Source organism: Branchiostoma belcheri, unplaced genomic scaffold (assembly GCF_001625305.1).
Source record: "Branchiostoma belcheri isolate BF01 breed outbred unplaced genomic scaffold, Haploidv18h27 scaffold4, whole genome shotgun sequence".
Classification (NCBI taxonomy): domain Eukaryota; kingdom Metazoa; phylum Chordata; class Leptocardii; order Amphioxiformes; family Branchiostomatidae; genus Branchiostoma; species Branchiostoma belcheri.
Window position 1 is genome coordinate 5,087,955 of NW_017804020.1, and position 20,169 is coordinate 5,108,123.

The following is a 20,169-nucleotide window of genomic DNA, read 5'->3' on the forward strand; positions in this document are numbered from 1 at the left end:
CCTTTTGCAGGCTAAATAAAAAGTAGAAATCGACCTAAAATGGGATATGATTGGCCAGAGAAGCTCCATTTTTGCCGTTCAAGTGAACGTATCAGTGAACGTGTCATGTATCTGGTAAGGCCATGTACTATCATCGAATATTAGTTCTGAATCTTTGCCCCATATTTTCAAATGTAAACATTATGTTTCTTGTGGTGGTACTATACATATGCTGCGTAACCATTTTGTTGAAGTAGATCAAGACACCACGTTTTCTTCAGTCCTGTAGGTAGCTGATCGATGATCGAGGTTGAAAACGAGCTTCTATTGGATTTTCCTGAGCTAAATACAATGTCCAAGACACGCAAACACACACGGTTTAAAGTCACGAATTCGTAAGGTACGCAGTTCCTGCTGCAGTACCCAGCGCTTTACGGGTGATGGACCCTAGAATTTCAGAGTATTGTCAAGGACGTCTGAGGTCGTTCACCCTATAATAGTATCCTACCACGCGTGGTCGCCACTGCCCCAGTCTGCTGGTGAGACGTGCACAGCAAGCTTAGCCGGAGACACACCTCACGTCTACTTGGAGAAGAGCCAAACACCACAGGCCTACCCGGGGGATTGCCGGTTGTCAACAGCTAGACACAAATGAAGCCGCCTAAAGCAGTCTATCGCCTTTTCTGGGTCCTGAGTTACAACTCAATTGCGGCTGTGGACAGACTAAAAGACTCGAGCGTACCAATGCAGACTGTGGGAACCAAAGTGGTTGTATCGTTACTATATCAAAGTACAGTCCCAGTCAGACACTCTAACCTCTCGGCTAAAGGTCTAGACCCGTTTGCCGGATCTGTTGGTAGCGCCTATCCTGTTACACATGTTTTAGAAGTAAACGCAGCACATACTTTAGAGGTAGATGCACTACTCATCATTTAAGGGTCGGTATTTTGCGGTTCTCGCGTGGCCCTGAGATGTTCAGTTTATTAATAGGGGGGCTGCACGTGTACAGCTTGGTGTTTGGGTAATCTTTATACAGTTTGTCGAACTCGAAGCGAGTAATTATTAAAACACGGAGCGCAGTGCTTTTATTATTTCGGTGGGTGATAGTGCAAAATGCGACTTCTATTGGATTCAATTGTGTATACCATTTGATTTCATAGTTGAAAATGATGCACGACATAAAAGTATATATACAAACACTTTTTTTTTAAATTCGTTCTTTACAAATTCATTGAGTGATCTTGGGTAGCTCAGCGGTCGCAGCCTCTAGTGGCTAGGTGGTGTAATAGGTAAAATTATAGGTAATAATTCAAGCGTTTCTAATTGCTGCAAAAGCCTCAGTTTCGACACTAACCTGGTAGCCTTGTGAGTGACGTCAGTCGAGTACGAGTACTAACACACTAGTGTCTGCACTTCTTGGGTACAGAAATAAAAGAAATTATGTTGGATGCTTGATTTTGGCCCTATTTTGAAAATTGTCGCGCGCATCCACGACTGGCGTAAGTTTCCTGTTTTTGTTGCGCGTATTTTTTCACTCTTACATAAGATTCAGACTCTGCAGATAATTTCATTCATAAAATGTAATTCCTATATAGGCCTAAGGGAGCTGTTGGACGCTACAAACATGTGGACAAGAAGCCAGAGCCGTACTGATTTTGTGCCTAGTTACTGACGATAATGACAGCTCCGACGCACGACGTTACGTAATACATCATCATCATCATTACAATCAGCATGGTCACTTACGTAATACACTTGTTGCGGCAAATTGTCACTGGCTTCTTTTGCTCTCACAGATAGTCACTCCAGCCTGACGTGACGGCAAGAGTCGTAATCAGTATGTGGGTGGCGCACATCACACGCAGTAAGTCCCGTTTTATTGGCGTCATGAAACACTGTGACTGGACACGTAGTTCCGTAGTACATGATGTAGTAGATCTGATGATGATTAGATCTCAGTCAAGGAGTCTCCAAGGGAAATCAAGTCTTTCAATGATTGTAGGACAACATCCTCTCTGACAATTCTACTCAACTTTTCTACGTAGTAGTCTGCTTTGTTCTGATATATCAACTGTTACACACAGAAACAAAACATTTTAGTGGTAACTTTATATTTAATTTGTCCTTGTTGCTTCTAACTTCTCTAAGAGAATTTTTTATTAGGATTTTAATAGATGACCCTGAATTTAAAAATGCTTTGATGTTCTCTGGTCACTACCTGATGTTAGCCAAGTTCTGTACTGTTCACTGAAGTTTACAACGGTCATATAATACTTAGTGAGCTAATACATGTCCTGAGGGTAAAGGGCCACATCAATATACTAGTAGTTTTCTATGATTTTAGCCATAGAGCTGAATTGCTCATAGATTTTGTGATTTCTCGATTTGCTTATTTTCAAGCAGTTGTGTGGCTCGCCATATTTTGTCCCTCAAGTTTCGCCGTCTCTTTTTGTTCCAAAAGCAAGGTTTTTTGAAGTTAGTGTGTGTGTGTCCCAGGCGCGGTGCAGACTGGGAGCCTGTTTTTGCCGCCAGCTGGGGCCGAATGTTGCCGAAGACGGCCGAACATGACGTCACGACCCAGCTGGAGCCGAGGGTTACCGGAAATGGCCGAACATGACGTCACGAGCATGGAAAACAGGGAATGGAAGAGGCGCAGAAACAGTCATGGCGACCCTGAATAGTAGCATAGAACGCTGTAGGGGCCAGCCCTGGGCCGTCTGGGCCGATACGGCTCCCACCGCCGATGGAGAAGGTACAATACATTCCAAAGATTGCTCCCAGGTTCATAATTGGTGTGCCAAAATTGGCACGTTGTAGCAAACGTTGCGCGAAATGACCCTTTGCTGTCAATCTAACCTGAGCTCTTGTCGTTTTTGCCCGTTTCAGGCTCCGATCTGGAGGAAAATTCGGTCCCCGGGCGCGAAGTTGTCCGCTTCAAGAAAGAAGGTACACATGTGGGGGAACTGGTCCAGGGTTAAACTTGAGTTTGGGGCCAGGGTTCGGGAGTTTTGGCCCGGGATGGCCACAGAAACATCAAATCCACTCGTCCCCAATGGGCCTCTTTTTTATTCAAATCTCCTTTTCAACATGTGTGCCCCTTATCTAGGGCAGTGCCCCAGCTCAGGAAATAATTTCATATTTTATAGATAATCAACCAGAATTATTGTTACGGCTATTATATGCCAGTTATGTTGTGTTATTATGTTAGATAAAACTGTTATATACTGGGTTGTACACTGGTTTATATGATCAGTAACAACAGTGTTTAGATATAGTCTAGCATCATATTGACTTGTCAAGATAATATTATCATCATAGATATTTCAGGGTCTTCCTAATTTACAGGGCGACATTTCCTCATCCATTAGCCATTAAATCTTGATGTGTGTCTAGGAAAATAATTATAGGTGTTCGCTAAATGCTTAGTTTGTCACCAGTTTTTATATGGAGAGAATAAGAAGGTGTTAAGATGTGATTATCACATATGTGAGGTGGCTGATATAGTGCCTTGTCTTAGTCCTTAATCTTGAACAGTGTCAAGACATTGTTGTAAGATGTGTGCCTTGTTACCTCCTTAATCTTGAAGTAAGTGTGTTCTTGGCAGTGTGAAGTGTGTTTGTAATGTGGTGATATGGGGAGTGGTGATGTTGAGAATGTTACCCAGAAACTGATGTTGGTGAAACTAACGTTTAGTTTCTGTGTAATCAGTGCTGTTTGGCATTCCTGTACTCATGAAAATTGCATGTTTGCTTGTTAAAACACATTTGAATTTGGTGTATCTGCATTGAACGCAGAAAACACTGAAAGACAACCTTTTTCATCAAACATTTTGAAATGAGGCAATTATGATAGCCAAAGCACTAAAAAAATCAGTGACATAGTAGATGTATAAGTACAGTTGATTGTGTACTTACACAATAGCAATAGTGTTGATGTTAACACTAGGCATACTGTTATTCTAGATGTTGAGTTTCATTCTAAATGTAAATCCAAGCAGTATACATAGTATACTATCGAGTTGTTATATTTACTGTATGTATGTAGGACATGTATGATTATGGTAGGTTGGTAAATACATACATTGGTTTAGCTTAAATCTTCCTGTAATCTTTTAACCCCTACAGCAGACTCTGCTGGCAGTGTTTTAATGTCACTGTTGTTTTTTTTTGCTGATTTTGTACTGTTTTCTAATTGGTATCTTGTTCTGATGGCAAAGGCATTGTATAGTTCAAAATTAGTTGCAAAATCAGCAAAAGATGACAATATCAAAGTGCTTACAGTAGAGTTAGTTTGTTATTCACTTTTTGTCCCATATTACATCATTTTGTTGCCATATCTATTGATAGAAACACATTGATATTGAAGTGATGAGTTATTTATGATAAGATGTAAGATCATTGATAGCCTAAGTGGTTACATGATGTGACTGTTAAGCTTGAGTTTCAGGTCTGTGTTCGTTTGTCTCATGTTGCGTTTCTTGCTCAGACATGCGGTACTATGGTGTGCGTCCCATGGAGGATGAGGTTGTGCTGGTGGTGTGCGAGCGTTGCGGCCAGGTGGTGAAACCCCAGGCTCTGCAGTACCACATAGGTAGGTACCTCCACTCTTACCTCCACTGTACCATCATGGAAGTCCATACCCAAGTCAATCCAGACAGTTCATAAAGCTGATGTTTCCATGGGTTATCACAGCCTACACAATATATAAATACACGTACATGTGTGGTACCTGCGCTGTTACTTTTAATGTTCCATCACCCCAGTTGCGTACAGTATACGGCATGAAGAACGTCTATTGAAACCTGGTCCATGTTGATGACAATGTACAAAACTGATATCAGGTTATTGTGATGCAGGTGTACATACATTGTGTTTGTGGTATGTTTATATACGGCACCTCCACTTTAACCTGTAGTTCAGTACTGGTGGTTCCCCATTGCAGTTGAATATCATTTATCTAACTAACATATGATATAATGTTTGATCATATCATAATGCCCAGAACATATTTGAAAAGATATTATATTGAAATGAAATTCAAGATTTATTTTGTATATCTATTTTGTAGTTTTTAGTTCACCTGCCAATTCAGTAGTCGCTGTGTACTTTGTTGCGTCAATAAAGCTTCATATAAAAAGTGTTGGATACTAAATTCTATTTTGCCAAATTGACATGCTTCAGCACAAGTGCCCAAACTTTTGGAAACATCAACTTCAGTCTGAAACCTGTGCCAAACTTTGGTTGCTCGGTACAGGAGGAAACCTGTATTTGTAACCTCAAACTAAAACGGTTTCGCACACAGACTGTATAATCTTTTATTTTGAGGACTTTTCCCCAAAACTAATCTGTCAGATGGACAAAAGGACACAAAGCTGCCCCCCTCGCCAACTGGCCCCTTGTCCCTGCTGTGTGGAGAACAATAGAGCCGAGGCCGAACACTGGCGCACACGAATTCTCCACTTTTTATCATAGCAGTGTTGTACCTGGTTTAACACTGGTCAACCCCTCTACTGTTTATCATGGCAGTGTTGTTCCTGCTTTACTTACTGTGTTGGAGGTACAAAACGTTAAGAACTTTATACAATGTATCTGTGATGCGCAGGTATTTCTTGTTGCGAGTGAATGTATGTAACTACATGTGCATGTAGTGTGAGTAATAGAAACTGCTGTGTGATACCAGAGGTAGTATGAACAGATAGTGGTTTTATTGGCTTGAAACCTCTGCTCTTCATTGTACTGAAGAAAATGTACTTACGTTTATGCTGCTTGAAAAAGCTACATGCAGTATAGTGGCAGTTTTTATGGCATTGTTGGCATCATGCCAGATGTAAGTAGTAGTACATGTCCTTTGTCACGTTTGTACCCAAGTGGACAGTTATAGACAGGTATGCTTATTGGATTGATAAGAATTATTCAAGAAAAACACATTGAGTACTCAGTAGTACTGGTGATTAAAAACTGGTGATTAGTTTCAGCAAAGAAGCCAGCTGAAAGAAGCTATGATGTGTCACTAAGTACCAGTCCTCCAGCTGGCTGAAGTGTTTGCATTTGGTGTGAGATGTAGATTGTGCTGGGGTTATGAACATAATAACTCTTTAATAATACTCACACTTCTATCGAGATTGTTACATGAAATTTGTGTACAGAGTGGCCAGTTAAACACATGCAGATCACTGGTGAAAGGCCTGATCTGACAATGATGAAAAGCAGAGGGAAGCAAGTTGGTTAATGAAGCATACAGAAGCATGCAAGGGGATGGTGATTATAGAAAATTTAGTCAGATTTTGTGATGAATCAGGGCATACTTATGTTGTAACAACCTTTCTGTTAAATACAGGCATCAGTGTTGACAAATACTTCAATAAGAATACAGATTTATGTACTATTTTGAAATGTAGCCATGCTGTTGATGATGATGATGATGATGATGATTGCATGCTTTGAAATGGGTCCTGTTTTGTATATTCAGCACTGTTATAAATTAGTATTCAATCTCTACAAAATCAGCTTGAAGAACGGAATTTTAACCCTTGTCCTGCTGGCAATTTTTACACAATATTTTCAAATAATTTCATGTCTTAATCAGGTCACAGACCCTTGACTTTTTTTGGCCCGCGGTGGCGTAGTTACTTCCGCATTCGTTGCGTTTCGCTGCGGTGTGATGCGTTGCACGAGAAACACCCCCAAATCGTACATATACAGGGCACTATATAGATGGTACTGTATGTGCAACCCATATATACATGGGCTCCGCAGGACAAGGGTTAATACATATTGGTATTAAAGATCAAAAGTATATGATTGTAAAGCATACATACCAGATGATGATGATGCATACCTATTGTTATCAAATAAAGCTGTTATGCAGTTGTGATTTTAGGCAAGTATAAGAAAATTTGAAGAAAATTAAGAAATGTGCAAGAACACCTGTTAGTCCTGTTAAAGTGGTACATGTTTATATACGTGTACATGTAACCCTAAACTTGACATAAGCAACAGTCATCAACTTCTATTCATCATTTCCTGAAACATCTTTCAAGACATCAATACATTCTATAATCCAGAAACAAGTCCTGCATGTCTGGAGTGTGCATATGTAACCTGGAGTGATTTCTAGGATTGTATAACTTGGTGTCACCTGAAATATAAAGTATAAAAACTGTTAGATATGATATGGACCAGACCACTAACAGTGCAGGGGGGACATCTGATATGTGCTTAGTTCGTTGACCCTTCTTGAATCCATCACCATCCAAATTACGACCCCAAATCAGGGACAGGTTTGGCAAACTTTATTTCAAACTACATGTATTAACAAAATCTAAAATTCTACAGTATCAGAAATATCCTTGTATTGTAAACAATATTATGTAAATAACTATGTTATTAGTCTGTAGAGTACAGAGATAGATTGTGATGTTTAGTGATGTAGAGCAGTTGTAAATGTTTGACCTATTTATGATGTAGTCAAAGAAGCATTACACGTATCATATTACTGTAAGCTGTTATGTGGTTCAGACTGGTACTTCCAGGGTTTAGAAATGCTGGTAAAGTAGCAAATGTTTAAATGTATATGTGCGGTATTAGAGAGAGAAATAGACATTTTCAAAGTTCAGGTAGCTTTTGAAACTTTACTAGTGACAAGTTAAAATTTTAAGGTAGTGAGTGCAATTTAGACATGGCACTGTTCCTAAAACAGTGGTACAGGAATGACTACTGTATTGTGTCTTGTATGTCAGTGTGACATGTTGCAATAAGTACTAAATTCTAATAATAGTGCCTCCAACACAGTATATCTAGCACACAGCCAGGAGCCTGTCACAGTATGTTTAAGTGACTGTCTGTCACCTTCCTCAGGGCAATACTGACTGTTTCTACTCCCATGATGAGGGGGATAAAACTTAGTCATGTTTGGAACCACATTCTTTATACTGCAGCAGCACCACAGCCACCTAGCTGCAATGTGAAGTAGAAACAGTCAGTGTTGCCTTGAGGAAGGTGACAGAAGGTCGACAAAATGTTGGCCAGATATAAAGACTTGGTTGTGTACATGGAACAATAATTTACCAACCTGATGAAACTATACCTGGCTGTTTGCACCTTACAGGTGATTAAAGGTTGATCTGTAACATGTATGCACCTTGTTCCAGGTGAGAAAAGGTAGGTCCCACTAACCCTGATTTTCCAGTACTGACAACAGGATAGGTCTCTATGGCGACATCACAGTCTCCATGACAAGAGCACAGTCTCCATGACAAGAGCACATTCTCCATGACAACAGCAGTCTCCATGAGGATACAGAAAATGGGATGTTTCTACTGCAAGGGATATCTCTGGGGATTCATGATAGTATAATATGTCACTTAGCGTACTTACATGTTACTGGAAATGGTTGCTGTCTGTCAGTTGTGCACTTTCCAATGTAGTTGATGTAGTTACCAGCTGCAGAATCATAATAGAATTCATTGCCCAATAGTTGACGTGTGTAATTTCTCAGTTCTGTGACATGATGAAAAGTTTACTGTGGGATGACATTCATGACATCATGTCCAAATGACATGTTGGATACCAGACACCATTCAGTATTGATCTTCCAGTTTGAGGATTTGACTCCATGTTACACCTTTATCAACACTTGGACCAGGGACAAGTGTCTGTATGCCGTACCGGTAGTTGTCACAGAAGTATTATTTACTGAATACCAGTCAAAATCATTTAGAAAATGTAATTTTTCACATCAGTATTACAAGCTTTAAGCTTGCTAACAGTATGTAACGCAATAGCAAGAAAAAGTAGTTATGACAGGTGTATAGAACAAAGACCTTACGAGTCAGCCTACCAGTGCAATTATGTTGACAAACTCCATTCAGATTCATGCCTGCGCCCCCCTCCCACTGAGTCTGTACAGAACATGGAAGGCTTTACCATGTGAGAACCTGATCCAGGCAAGAGTTGGTTTACTTCAGTCTGGAAAACTCTGGATATGACAGCATGTCTGGGTGTTTGGGGTGTTATAGGGTGGATACAGGCATGTTTAATGGCACAATTATAGGTCAGGGGGTTGGATGTTTCCTTGTCAAACTTTGCCCGGACATGTTAACAATTATAGCAACGTGTTGGACGTCTTTCAGCTGGGATGGACAAATATTTTTTTAGTCTCTATTGTTCTAATAGTTTATGTAACGGTTTTATCTGTATTGCAGGATGTCTGTTAAAAGTTGGCTCATTGCCAAACCATGGTCTCCTACTGGAGTTTTTCCTGCTTGTGTCATAGGTCATGGTCCATCTAGAGGTCAAAAGTCACTTCCTATATATATCTGGAACAATCTGATAGAATTGCATAATATGGTAGATGAGAAATGAAGATGATGAGGAAATGAGGGTTCGTTACATACTTTGAGGTATCCATGTTTGTCTTTAATGTCTTTTTGCAACATTAATCCACATGAATGTATCCTGGTTCTTACAGGTTTGATAGACAGCAAGGTCGTCAATTCTGTAGTCTTTGTGCTGGTTCTACTGTTAAAGACCTCTTCTACTTACGTTTGAAGTCAAAGTTGGTTGTTAAGAATGCTAGGTATAACAGGCATTCCTTCCTTCCTGGGTTACTCCAGACCAAATTGATATCATCTGTTGTAGCCGATCAGCCATTATAATGTCTAGTAATGACATTAATCCTGTCAGTACAGTCTTTGTTACAGTTATGTTCCAACCCTGTAAATCTGTGCAGGTTTGAGGTATTTATTGAGCCAGCTGGTCCAGGTGTTTGACAGTATTTTAACAGCATATATAAATTCTTTGTTGTCAGATGTATTATTGTTGAAGTGAAACAGTGAACTGAAATTCTGAATGATAGAAAAGATAAAGAACAAAGAAGTAACAGACAAAATTTACTATCTGGCAAAGATATGGATTTTTATCAATCTTCGTTTCTGTAACTCAATATCAATGACATACATGTATATATATGGGAAAAGCGGTATCCTTTCCTTCAGGCCATTTGTACATGTATAAAATAGCTTGAAATCAACTTGATGTTGGCATACTATATAAAATACTAGATATTAGGACTACTTGTGTATAATCAGAAAATGAAGCCTTCTTACCTTACAATCTTGATAATCTGTCATAAATGTTGGACAGAAGGGGGCACACCCCAGTTTATTTTGGGTCTCAATTCGATTCTGCATACCCTCAACTCTAGCGACCGTCTCTTTCAGGAAAAACCTCTTAAGCCAAAACACTCTGTTTGCAAATGAAGGATATCCCTCTAGCTACGAGAACAAAAGAATTTCAATTTCTTTCACCTCTCACATTTTAGCAAATTTTAGGGGGAAAAAGAATTTTTCGCTGAAAAATGATGCCAAAAATTGGCCATTTTCACGTGGAATTAAACCCATCACCCAGATTTTTGCCACCAATATGACTTATATGGTCGGAAAGAGAAAACCCTTATGTATTATTAAGAAAAGTATAAAGAAAATCCTAACACTGAGATTATCACAATAGCCCGTCGCGCGAGGCATAGCTACAGCACCCCCAGAACGCATACAAGGCAAAACTAGGTCAAACCGAAGCACCGCGCTCAGGGCGGAAGGACACCCGGAAGTAAGTCTCGGGCCCGAAATCAATTTTCACCCAAAACACGCCACTTCTTACACTTTTCAGCCATGTTAGTAGCTAATCCCATTTTGCAGCAGATTATGAGAAATGTAAACTCAAACATGAACCATCGGAACCCCTTCGTCACTTTTTTTCCGGGCACTATAGTGGACCCCTGTCGCGGAAGAACTGGTGTGTGCACCGAGAAGGATCACAGGATAGTATAATGTGGAGCTACAAAGAAATTGTGTCTTTGACACCTTTAAAATCTTTATGGCAGATACAGTAGAACTTCTAGAAGCCAGTAATTTGCAAAACACTTCGTAGCAAAATGCTGCCAACTGTAAAGGATTGTGAAATTCCAAACTGTTTCCTAGGAACGCCATTGTGATTGTTTATCGTGGCCAGTATATATGCAAAGCCCATGCCAGCTAGTTGGCAAAAAATTGTCAAGTACCAAATTGCAGCTTTACAGAGTCTGAGGTGATATTTTCCTGCAAATTGTTCTGATATTGTACAATTCTTGCCTCCGTCTATTTGGAATTCTGAATGTTGAGAGAGAAGCAGACTGATGAATGTGTTCTCCTTGGTTAGGAAGAAATCAATCTTAATGTGCTGATTTTTATTATCTATTTACCCATGATATACAGCTAAAGGACACATTGAAAAGTATTGCATGATGATGAAACAGCAAAGATTTCTGTACACTAAAGAGGCCATCACTGCAGATCATCATGGCTACCTGGTGATCTAAGATGATGAAAAGAATGTAAGTCATTGATTGGGTCTGTTATCACTTAATCATGTTAGGAGGGGGAGATGTGGTTACCATGGTAACAAATATAGCCTGTGGCACATAGCAACATGACAGAAAATCATCACAACCTTTTTGAATGGTGAGTTCTCAATTAATATTTTGTGAATGTTGGGACATGACTTTTGATAGATTCACCTATTGCAGAAAACTAAATGATTGCTTCCTAGTTTTTGTCCAGATTGTTCTTAAATCAATAAATGTCCTTATACTCCAAACTGACCAAAATTCACATACTAATTTGTTATGTTAACCTTCTCCCTGCTATTGTAGCCTTTTGCTACCAAATCTGTACTGGTTACTGGGTTACTAACAGTTCATCAGCAGGAAGAAGAAGGTTAAACAAACCAACATGACATGTAATATGATAGCCTGTCCAAGGCTGTGGTTGGTATTTAGGTCCTGTTATCAGTCCCCAGGATGAAACATAAGACTACCTCAGGTTCTGTACTAATACAGTGCTGGGGACACAAGGTCATCTGTGTTAGTTTTCCATTTGGTCAGATGTGTTAGGAGATAGCATGAAACCACATTAGTTTTATTTGTTACTTCTCTTGGCTTTGAAATGTCTGAGGGGGACACCTTTACCTAAATGGTACACACAGTTCAAGGTGTGAATATAGTTAGGTGTACTCCAGCTAAATGTTTGCTTAAAATGTCTAGTAGGAACCCAGGAAATAACATGGTATCTGAGTTTATTATGTTGAGTGATTTTTTATACACTGATATTTCATCATGGGTTTTGTGTTTCAGTTTTGAGATCTTTTGTTTCCAGCAATTTACCATAAGAAATTATCTGTACTAGTATCTTATCTCTGTTTCATAGTGTTAAGGATGTCCCAATTAACTCTACCTTCTTGAAGACGGTAATATCTCCTTTGAGCCACTAGAATCTTTCCTGTCAGAAGATTCAAGATTACCTGACCTTGATCTTTGCCCTTCCAACACCATTCCTGGGACATCCCATAATATTTTACGATCCGCCATCCATCCCTGCCATGGCAGCGGTCTGACAGCGGTATTGATTGGCGGTACTGCAGACAGCATCAGTGGATTGTACCCTGCTTGTTATTCACATCTAAGCAGGGCTCCAAACATGTCTTATACAAACCTGCACAGGTGTAGCTGTGTGGGGAACATTCAAAATCACCTGCACGACATAAATTTTTATCTGCATTCTTTTGCCTTTCAAAGTTTCAGTCCTGCAAAAACAATTTTGAATCATAATATCAGTTGTATTTAAGAATGATACTGTGAAGAATGTTAGGCATTTTTTAGCAACTATTGGCAATATATCACCCTAGAGTTGCAGGCTGGTTTTATCATGGGCCAGTGCAGGTGTACAGGTATACAGTGTAGTTAGGCATCAGAAATACCTGCACAGCTCCAACATTGCCTGCCCTAACCTGCATGTACAGGTGCTATTTCCAGCCCTGCATGTTGTGATGTCGTTATGATAATTACCCAGTCACGACCAGACCCTAACGAGGAGGTGGGAGGGTATGTCTGATGGAGCCAGGGGAGGGAGGGCTCAGATCAAGGTCGAGGAATTGTAGATGAAGGTCGTAAGGAAGCCTAATCATGAGGACAAGGATGGGATGTTATCTTCTCCCGTCTCCTACAGGTATGTGGGGATGGATTATGCCTGCAAGAACTAAAACATCTTCTGTTGCCACTGATTTCTTATCACTAAATAGTTCTTTTATTATTCTTTCATAGATGTTGGAATATCAAGATTTTGTTATAAGATTCAGATAAACTAGAAATTACAGTAGCCATCTGCAAGGATATTGGCAGTAGGTTTTGGGCAATGGTGACACAGCAGTCCATTTTTTGTGTGTTAAGATTTTTTAGCAAAATTGTCGTACATTTGTAATATTGAAAATTACAAAGTAGAGTTTACATGTTAAAAAACACTACCTATTCCAGTGGTGAGGTTTTGTGTTGTGAACCTGTTGTACAATGAATGTGGAAGATACCTTACTGATGTATGGGGTTATTATGATCTAATGATGTTACACATATCTACTTTGTGTGCATACCAATAGATAAAAGGGTGATGTCGTTTTGTGATTCCCTGGTTTAAACCTTACAATCCAACTCTGTAGGCTGAACCTATAACCTACAAGCATCAGCGTTTCTCATGAACAATATGTACAACATGGTTCACATCTAGGAGAGCAAATCAACTGGAATTGTATTTAAGGTCTTTGATCTGCACAAATTATGTTTTAGTAATTCAGATTATTGTACAGTAATCCATTTTGTATCTATTTTATATCTATTCAAATCTACATTGCATGTTTCTTGAAAATTTAAGTGTATCATTTGAACCACCTGTTTGTTGTGCTATTGCTATGCAGTACTATTACTGCACTGTTAATGTATAGACTAACTACTACACTTTAGTTGTACTGTCGGTACATCTTTGAGTAGTTTATTCCCGACAGTCATGGGTTTCATACTGTGCCTAAGAAGCTACTGTACCATTGTTCATTGCTTTTTGGTGTCAGCTTTTATCTGTTCAAAGGCAGCAGGGCACTCCATGTTTCTGCCATAAAAGATAAAAGCTAATCGTGTTATAACCGTCTGAAGTACTGTCCGTTTGGGCCGCAGGGAACAGGGATAACTGGACGGTCAAGCAGGCTTATCCCTTACCTGGTTGTGTTGGTCAGTTTACTACTTACACCCATTATACACTGGTCACTTCCAGATTCCAGGGATTTGGGATCTCCAGAAAATTGAAATATCCCAACAAATATGTCAGAAATAAAAGATATCATGAGATAGCATGCCCTTCCAATACAATAGGAAGATGTAACGATGCCTTCAGATTTTAGGGAATTTGTCAGACTGTTTTGAAGGTCCATGCAAGGGGATGACTGTAACTACATGTATATGATGTATAATCTGGCCACAAGAGCCATCTAAACATCAGCATTCCAGCCTGATTCACATCAGTCCTTACTTCCCAGCACCATCTAGTGGTTCCAGAAAGTACTGTAGGGTAAGTGATTGGCTTGTTGCCAGGGTACAAGTTCATAAGTGCTGCAGCATTCCTGATGACATGGTAGCGGCTTCTACAAAACCACAAGATGGATGGGAGGGTTCAGCCTCTCCAGACTTCCTGTCTACTTACAAATGCAGACGTCTTAGGTTAAATCTTAGGAGAAATGCACCCACATCAGGAAGGAACCATCAAAGGTTGGAGGGGGTGGGGTGAATTTGGCAGACGGCTTTTTTATTGCCATGTTTCCCTGTCTACTTTTGATTGAGTTGTTATTTAAAGTGTTACTTAGAAAGCTTGGGGCGTCTTCAAATCAATGCCTCGGTTGTAGGGACAACAGAAACACTTGAATCATATAAAGTCTGGTCAGTAAGTTTATCTGTGATGGCTTCACTTATTTGTTACCTGGTTATATTTTCATAGATATAGGGCAATCTCTTCTTCTCAGCTCTACACATGCTTCAGGCTTCATGTCTACCAGGGATCCCAGACTTACACAGCAAGGTCTCTTCTTACAATTTGTATTCCTTGTCTCAGTTTGGAAAGTGATTGTTGGCAAGAGTAGAAGATTTAAGATGACTTAAGTGTGTCTTTGAATCTGTTCCTAGTAGAGACCTCTGGATGTGGGGTTTGTTAATGGATGCCTGTTATCAGTATTTTTTACTGGGTTAATCTAATGGATTTCTTACATTTCCTTTTACTGCTGACTTTGAAGCTATGTGGTATATATACGTGTATATAAACACATACATTTGTACCATAGTGACTTGTCTCCCATGATGTGATATATAGTCGTATTAGTGTATGTTTATAACTATTTATCTGATGTTATTCAGAGCATTTCCCAATGTATAAAACACCTGGTTATGTTCGCTGTTGACATGGGGGGACATGGGTAGATTGGGGATATATTTCTGGCATACATGTAGGCAAAGACAACATAATCTATTGTTTTGTGTTGACACTTTCAAAGTACAGTAATATTTCCTACCTGTACAATGGATATTCACTGTCTCTTTTCTAAAGTAGGTTTTTTTGTACATGTACACATATACATTGGTTATGCAGTTAGGCAGCATAGAGAAGATGGACTAAAAAGGAGTTGCAGAGTCTTTTTATTTCTCAGTTTTTCTATATGTCAGAGTTTTTTTCAAGTTCATGTATATAAATGTACCCTTTACCATACAGTCATTTTAATATGTAATATTATCCTCTGAATATGTGAACATTTGAATGGAGTCTATTAATAATTAATATTGTCTGTCAGAGTCATGTCATTACATGTCTGTGTCAGCAAGGTTTCTGTTTAACTCTGGTCAAATGAAACTTGCAAAATTCTTTTCAATATTTCAAATCTATCATGTTGATAGATATGAGATAAACTACAATATGTTCCTCCATCACAAGTTATATATTCATGTAGACTTTTTCAACTGTAAAAATTCCTCAAGTTCTTCAGATGCCAACTGTCATTTTCCGCAGAAAAAGACCATGTTGAGATGTTTAACACACATGACATATAACAGATAACCCAGGAACAGGTGGGTAGCTTTTGTCAGCCAATGACTCAGTAAAATGGATGAATCACAAAACCCCCCTGTACATTCAATAATTGGAGGTGCATTTATTACTGTCATCAAATAGCTCAATGTATGGTGGGTATGTGAATTATTCCGGTATTATAGAGATTAGAAGCATTATTATTGTTCTGCCAAGGTCATGATAATAATATGTGCTCAGAATGTAGAAATAGTAAATAAGCATAATGTTACATGCGGTTACAGAAATGGATTTCAATCAGGCCTGTTCAAATTATGACCAGTGGATATATTTGTATCTGGATGTATGCAGAAAACAACATGGAGTAGGGGAAAACTAGGTTTGATATCATCCCTTATTGTTGTTTGTATAATGTAAGCATTGGGAGTTGTTCTGCTGAACTAAGAAATGCCTTTGACAAATTTTAACATTCCAGCACCATGAAACTGCATCACTGTTGCCTGGGTTCAGGACATAATCCCTGTAAAAACATAGGAGCCAAATTAAATCTCTTGTCATGTTGGCAGAGGGTGGGGTGTCGGGTTTCCATGGTAACAAGATAAGGCTGTCTGTTGACACTGTTATATCAGACTGTTACTCTTATAATCAATCACTTGGTGTACATTAGAGAAATGATATCTGATGTGAAAAAAGTGTACAAACGTGATAATCCGGTTATGGGAGAATTGGATGATGCTTTGTAATAAATATTGTGACAAATGCGACAGTTTGATTTGTTGCCAACATGAGCTGGGGTTTAAGCATATTAATATCTTGTTATTATCATAACAGTATGAATATGAGACATGTAATGTGAACGGGAGATTGGGAATGGAGATAGAAATGTGAGGTGTTAAAACTCTAGTTTTTAGACACTTACATGACCACTAATGATGTGTCACTATTATGTGTATGACAGAAATAGAAGAGGAGGCTTCATGGTGATCTGTGTAATTTAGAACTGGGGTTTCTATTGTCAAACCTGTCCAAGTAGACCACTTAGAGTACCCATGAAATCAGGTCTATATGAACAGGTGGTCACTGTGGATGGGATTTTTATTATGCTCATGTCAATGGGAAAAATTACCAAAGGGACCACCAAAAAGTGGTGACCTAGGCCAGGTGGTCCTCATGTAGATATGGTCACTTGTACCAGTTTTACTTCTTGCTGGGATTGAAATTATTTAATCTTAGACGTTCAGTGAGGGAATGTAGTCAGGTTTACATTTTCATCTCAGCCCTTTGTTTTCATGTTGGCCTCTTACTGAATTTTTACCTTGAAATGTCTGAGAGCCAAGGAAATATATTGTTGTGTCTGTAAGATAATGTTGAGATCTTTGATGTCAGTAAGGCCGGGCTCCATGTAATGTAAGGTTGAGGACGGACGTATGATTAATGTCGGCTTTTTTTATAAGGAGATTTTTCAAGGCCCCATAGGGAGGTGATTTTCTGGCCTGTTGCCAAGTCGGAACATCAGAACCAATATGGCAGGTTTCCTGCCTTCCCTGTAGTCACATTTATTGTCTGGTTGTCCGGCTGCTGACATCATCTTCGTGCTGGGTATCACATGGCGGCCTCACAAGGGATTCTGGGTAACCCATTAACACTTCCTAAGGAACAGAAATGACATTTTTTCTCTATGAATATCTTATAAAATGTATGAATTAAGGGGCATCAGGGTGATATAGTGCTGGATGTGACATGAAGATTTTATGGCTCATTTATGACAGCAAGCATCCGATTGTCTATTTTCCTGATACACCATTGTTTATAGCTGCTTTTTGATGATCAAATTCACCTTGTTTTAAGTCAGCTTTTAGCTACCAAAATAATATACAGGTTTGCATTTGACAGTTTATGACGTTGTGTTGTATAAAACATTGTTTGTATTGCTTGCAGGCTAGTTCTGCCATACTAGTGATGGATTACTGTGTTAGAAACATCAGTCAGTAGGAAGTCTTAAAGGTTAAGAACCACGGACGTAATCCCCAAGACATCTCCGGGGTGCAGATAGGAGTCTTATGGAAATACTACAGAAGTGATCACCAAGATGTCTTTCGTTAGGGTGCACTATTAAGTCTTAAGGTTAAGAATTGTGGAAGTGATCACCAAGACATCCTACCAGCACAGTAGGAACTCTGGTTAAGAACTACAGTGATCACCAACAGGTCTTAAGTTAAGGGTGCGGTGGTAAGTTTTAAACTAAAGGTTAAACTGCAGAAGTGATCCCATTACGGGGTGGTGGACAAAGGGAAAACAGACTGTCCCCTTGACTCTGTTTTCATGTTGATCTTCCAGTTCAAATTAGAGGGAATAGATTGGTGTGACCTTATTTAGCCTGCTGCCCCTCAACTTAATTGGTCTTGAAATGTCATCTGGGCCTTCCCCTTTCATTTACCTTGAAGGGTTTTAAGGTTGTCTCATGTCATTTTTCATCCAGGAAAAGAATCCTAAAGAACAACAGTGACACTGTTGAGAGTAAGTACTCCATGTGGATTGAGTTGAGCCCTGTCAGCACTATTAGTGTAAAGGAGATGTTGGTTACAGTAATGACATGTGAATTGAGTTGAGCCCTGACTGTACTATTAGTCTAAGTGAAATTCGACACCCTGGGGCAGGTTTGTTTATGATGTGGAGGCAGAAGAGGTCAGAGTTCACCCAGATTGGGAGGCGGCCATATTTTGGAAGTGTCAGACCATGATGGTCTGTGTGATCGTCCCCACTACGCCGTCCTGACCTTGTTTGGTGTTTGTTAGAGCGGAAGGCTGAAGTCTGGGCTGTGAAGTGTGACAGATCAGGATTGCCCGTGAGGTTAGGGAAGCCTTTTTTTCTCTGCCAGCAGCCCAAAGTGAAAGCCAGCCTGTATTGTTGTGTATTGTGAGGACACCTGCTGCAGAACTGAGCCTGTTGAGGCCATGGTTCGGGGAGAAAAACCCTGGCAGGCTTTTCTTACTGTTTACACTGGAATTAAGATTTCTGGAACTCGTCCAGAAAATCAATTATGTAAACTACTGTGGAGCTGCAAATTTGTGCCTTGGCTGCTGTGATTGTGGTCTTAAGTCTTAAGTGATTTATACATTATGTTTTTGTAATTAGAAAAAAAAGAGAAGGTTGTATTTTAGGGTAAAATACTTAATAGATGCTTAGGAATGTATTTTTGTTGTTATTTTATATAGATATATTACTGTGCTCTTTCCAGGTCAGTACACTCCACTATAACTAGTTTATAGAATGTACTTCAAATTAAACATCTTGTGTTATGTGATTTGTGCAAGGTACATGTATACAAAAGCAGTCTCAATCACTGTCTGCAGCCAGTCTAGATGTTTTAGGTTTGTATTTTGTACTGTTTAGATCTCGTCTTGAGGTGGTAAAGTCTACAATCACTGTTAAGATTTGAACTTTAAAATGGCAGAATTTTTGTTACCAATACAACAGATCCCCATCCACATAATGGTGATGACCCAGTGTCAAAGGTCAGTATCATGCCTTGCTGTTCTGTATGTAAACTCCATTTTGACCTTGAATTGTCAGTGTTGATATACAGGGTCAAACATGTCAGCCAAGACCTCTGATAGACTAAATTCACCACAAATACAGCATCGTTTTCCAGCCCTGCCAGTCAAAACTTGTCAGGACATTTGGAACACGAAAGATGGAAAGAAAAAAATATATAGGCCAAAAGCATTGAAATTGTAGATGAATGATTGTTTCATTTAAAAAATTTTTCCGGAACCTTTTGTTTTTTTTGAAGATACACAATGCAATCTGAAGAATATGAAATGAAAATTGTAACTCCAATGCATATATGTATAAGGACTGCAAAATGGCCCTTGTATGTATATGTAATTATATGCTCCATGTTTATATTTGACAACAAAACGGCCCATATAACTGTAACGATAATATCAGAGATGGGAGATTTTGTATCGCCCAAGCTTGACCTTCATGAGCAAAGGTCAAGCAGGGAAATGAGTTCCATCCATCAGTGTGATCCTGGCAGGAATCAATACACCCTGCATCGATTTCTCTGGGCTTCTCTGGAAGGATTGAGACTGGCTTAGGTTGGGGGATAGCAGTAGAGATAGACTTCTATACTGGCTGAGAAATAGCAGAAATTGGACAGATGGAGAATTATTTGCCAGAAGAGTTAGCTGGAAGTAGAGGTCCAGGCTTGTGACTAGAGTAGAGGAGTCCAGCAGACATGTGCCTGATTGGGTGAAGTGAAA

The 20,169-nt window shown here is 39.4% G+C and overlaps 1 protein-coding gene across 2 annotated transcripts in view; it reads left to right on the forward strand.

Annotated features, from left to right (window-relative positions):
- The first annotated feature begins 2,577 nt into the window (after nucleotides 1-2,577).
- The window catches only part of LOC109477299 (ataxin-7-like protein 1), a 45,111-nt gene continuing 27,519 nt past the window's right edge, over nucleotides 2,578-20,169 (forward strand). Inside the window, exons 1-3 of one of the 2 annotated variants that reach the window (XM_019778412.1) lie at nucleotides 2,578-2,731; nucleotides 2,866-2,925; nucleotides 4,465-4,569. In XM_019778412.1, coding sequence (XP_019633971.1) covers nucleotides 2,593-2,731; nucleotides 2,866-2,925; nucleotides 4,465-4,569 — 304 coding nt within the window. In that variant the 5' untranslated portion in view covers nucleotides 2,578-2,592. Of the gene's footprint in view, nucleotides 2,732-2,865; nucleotides 2,926-4,464; nucleotides 4,570-18,637; nucleotides 18,752-20,169 lie in introns of those variants that run through there. The other variant, XM_019778414.1, reaches the window with a different exon arrangement.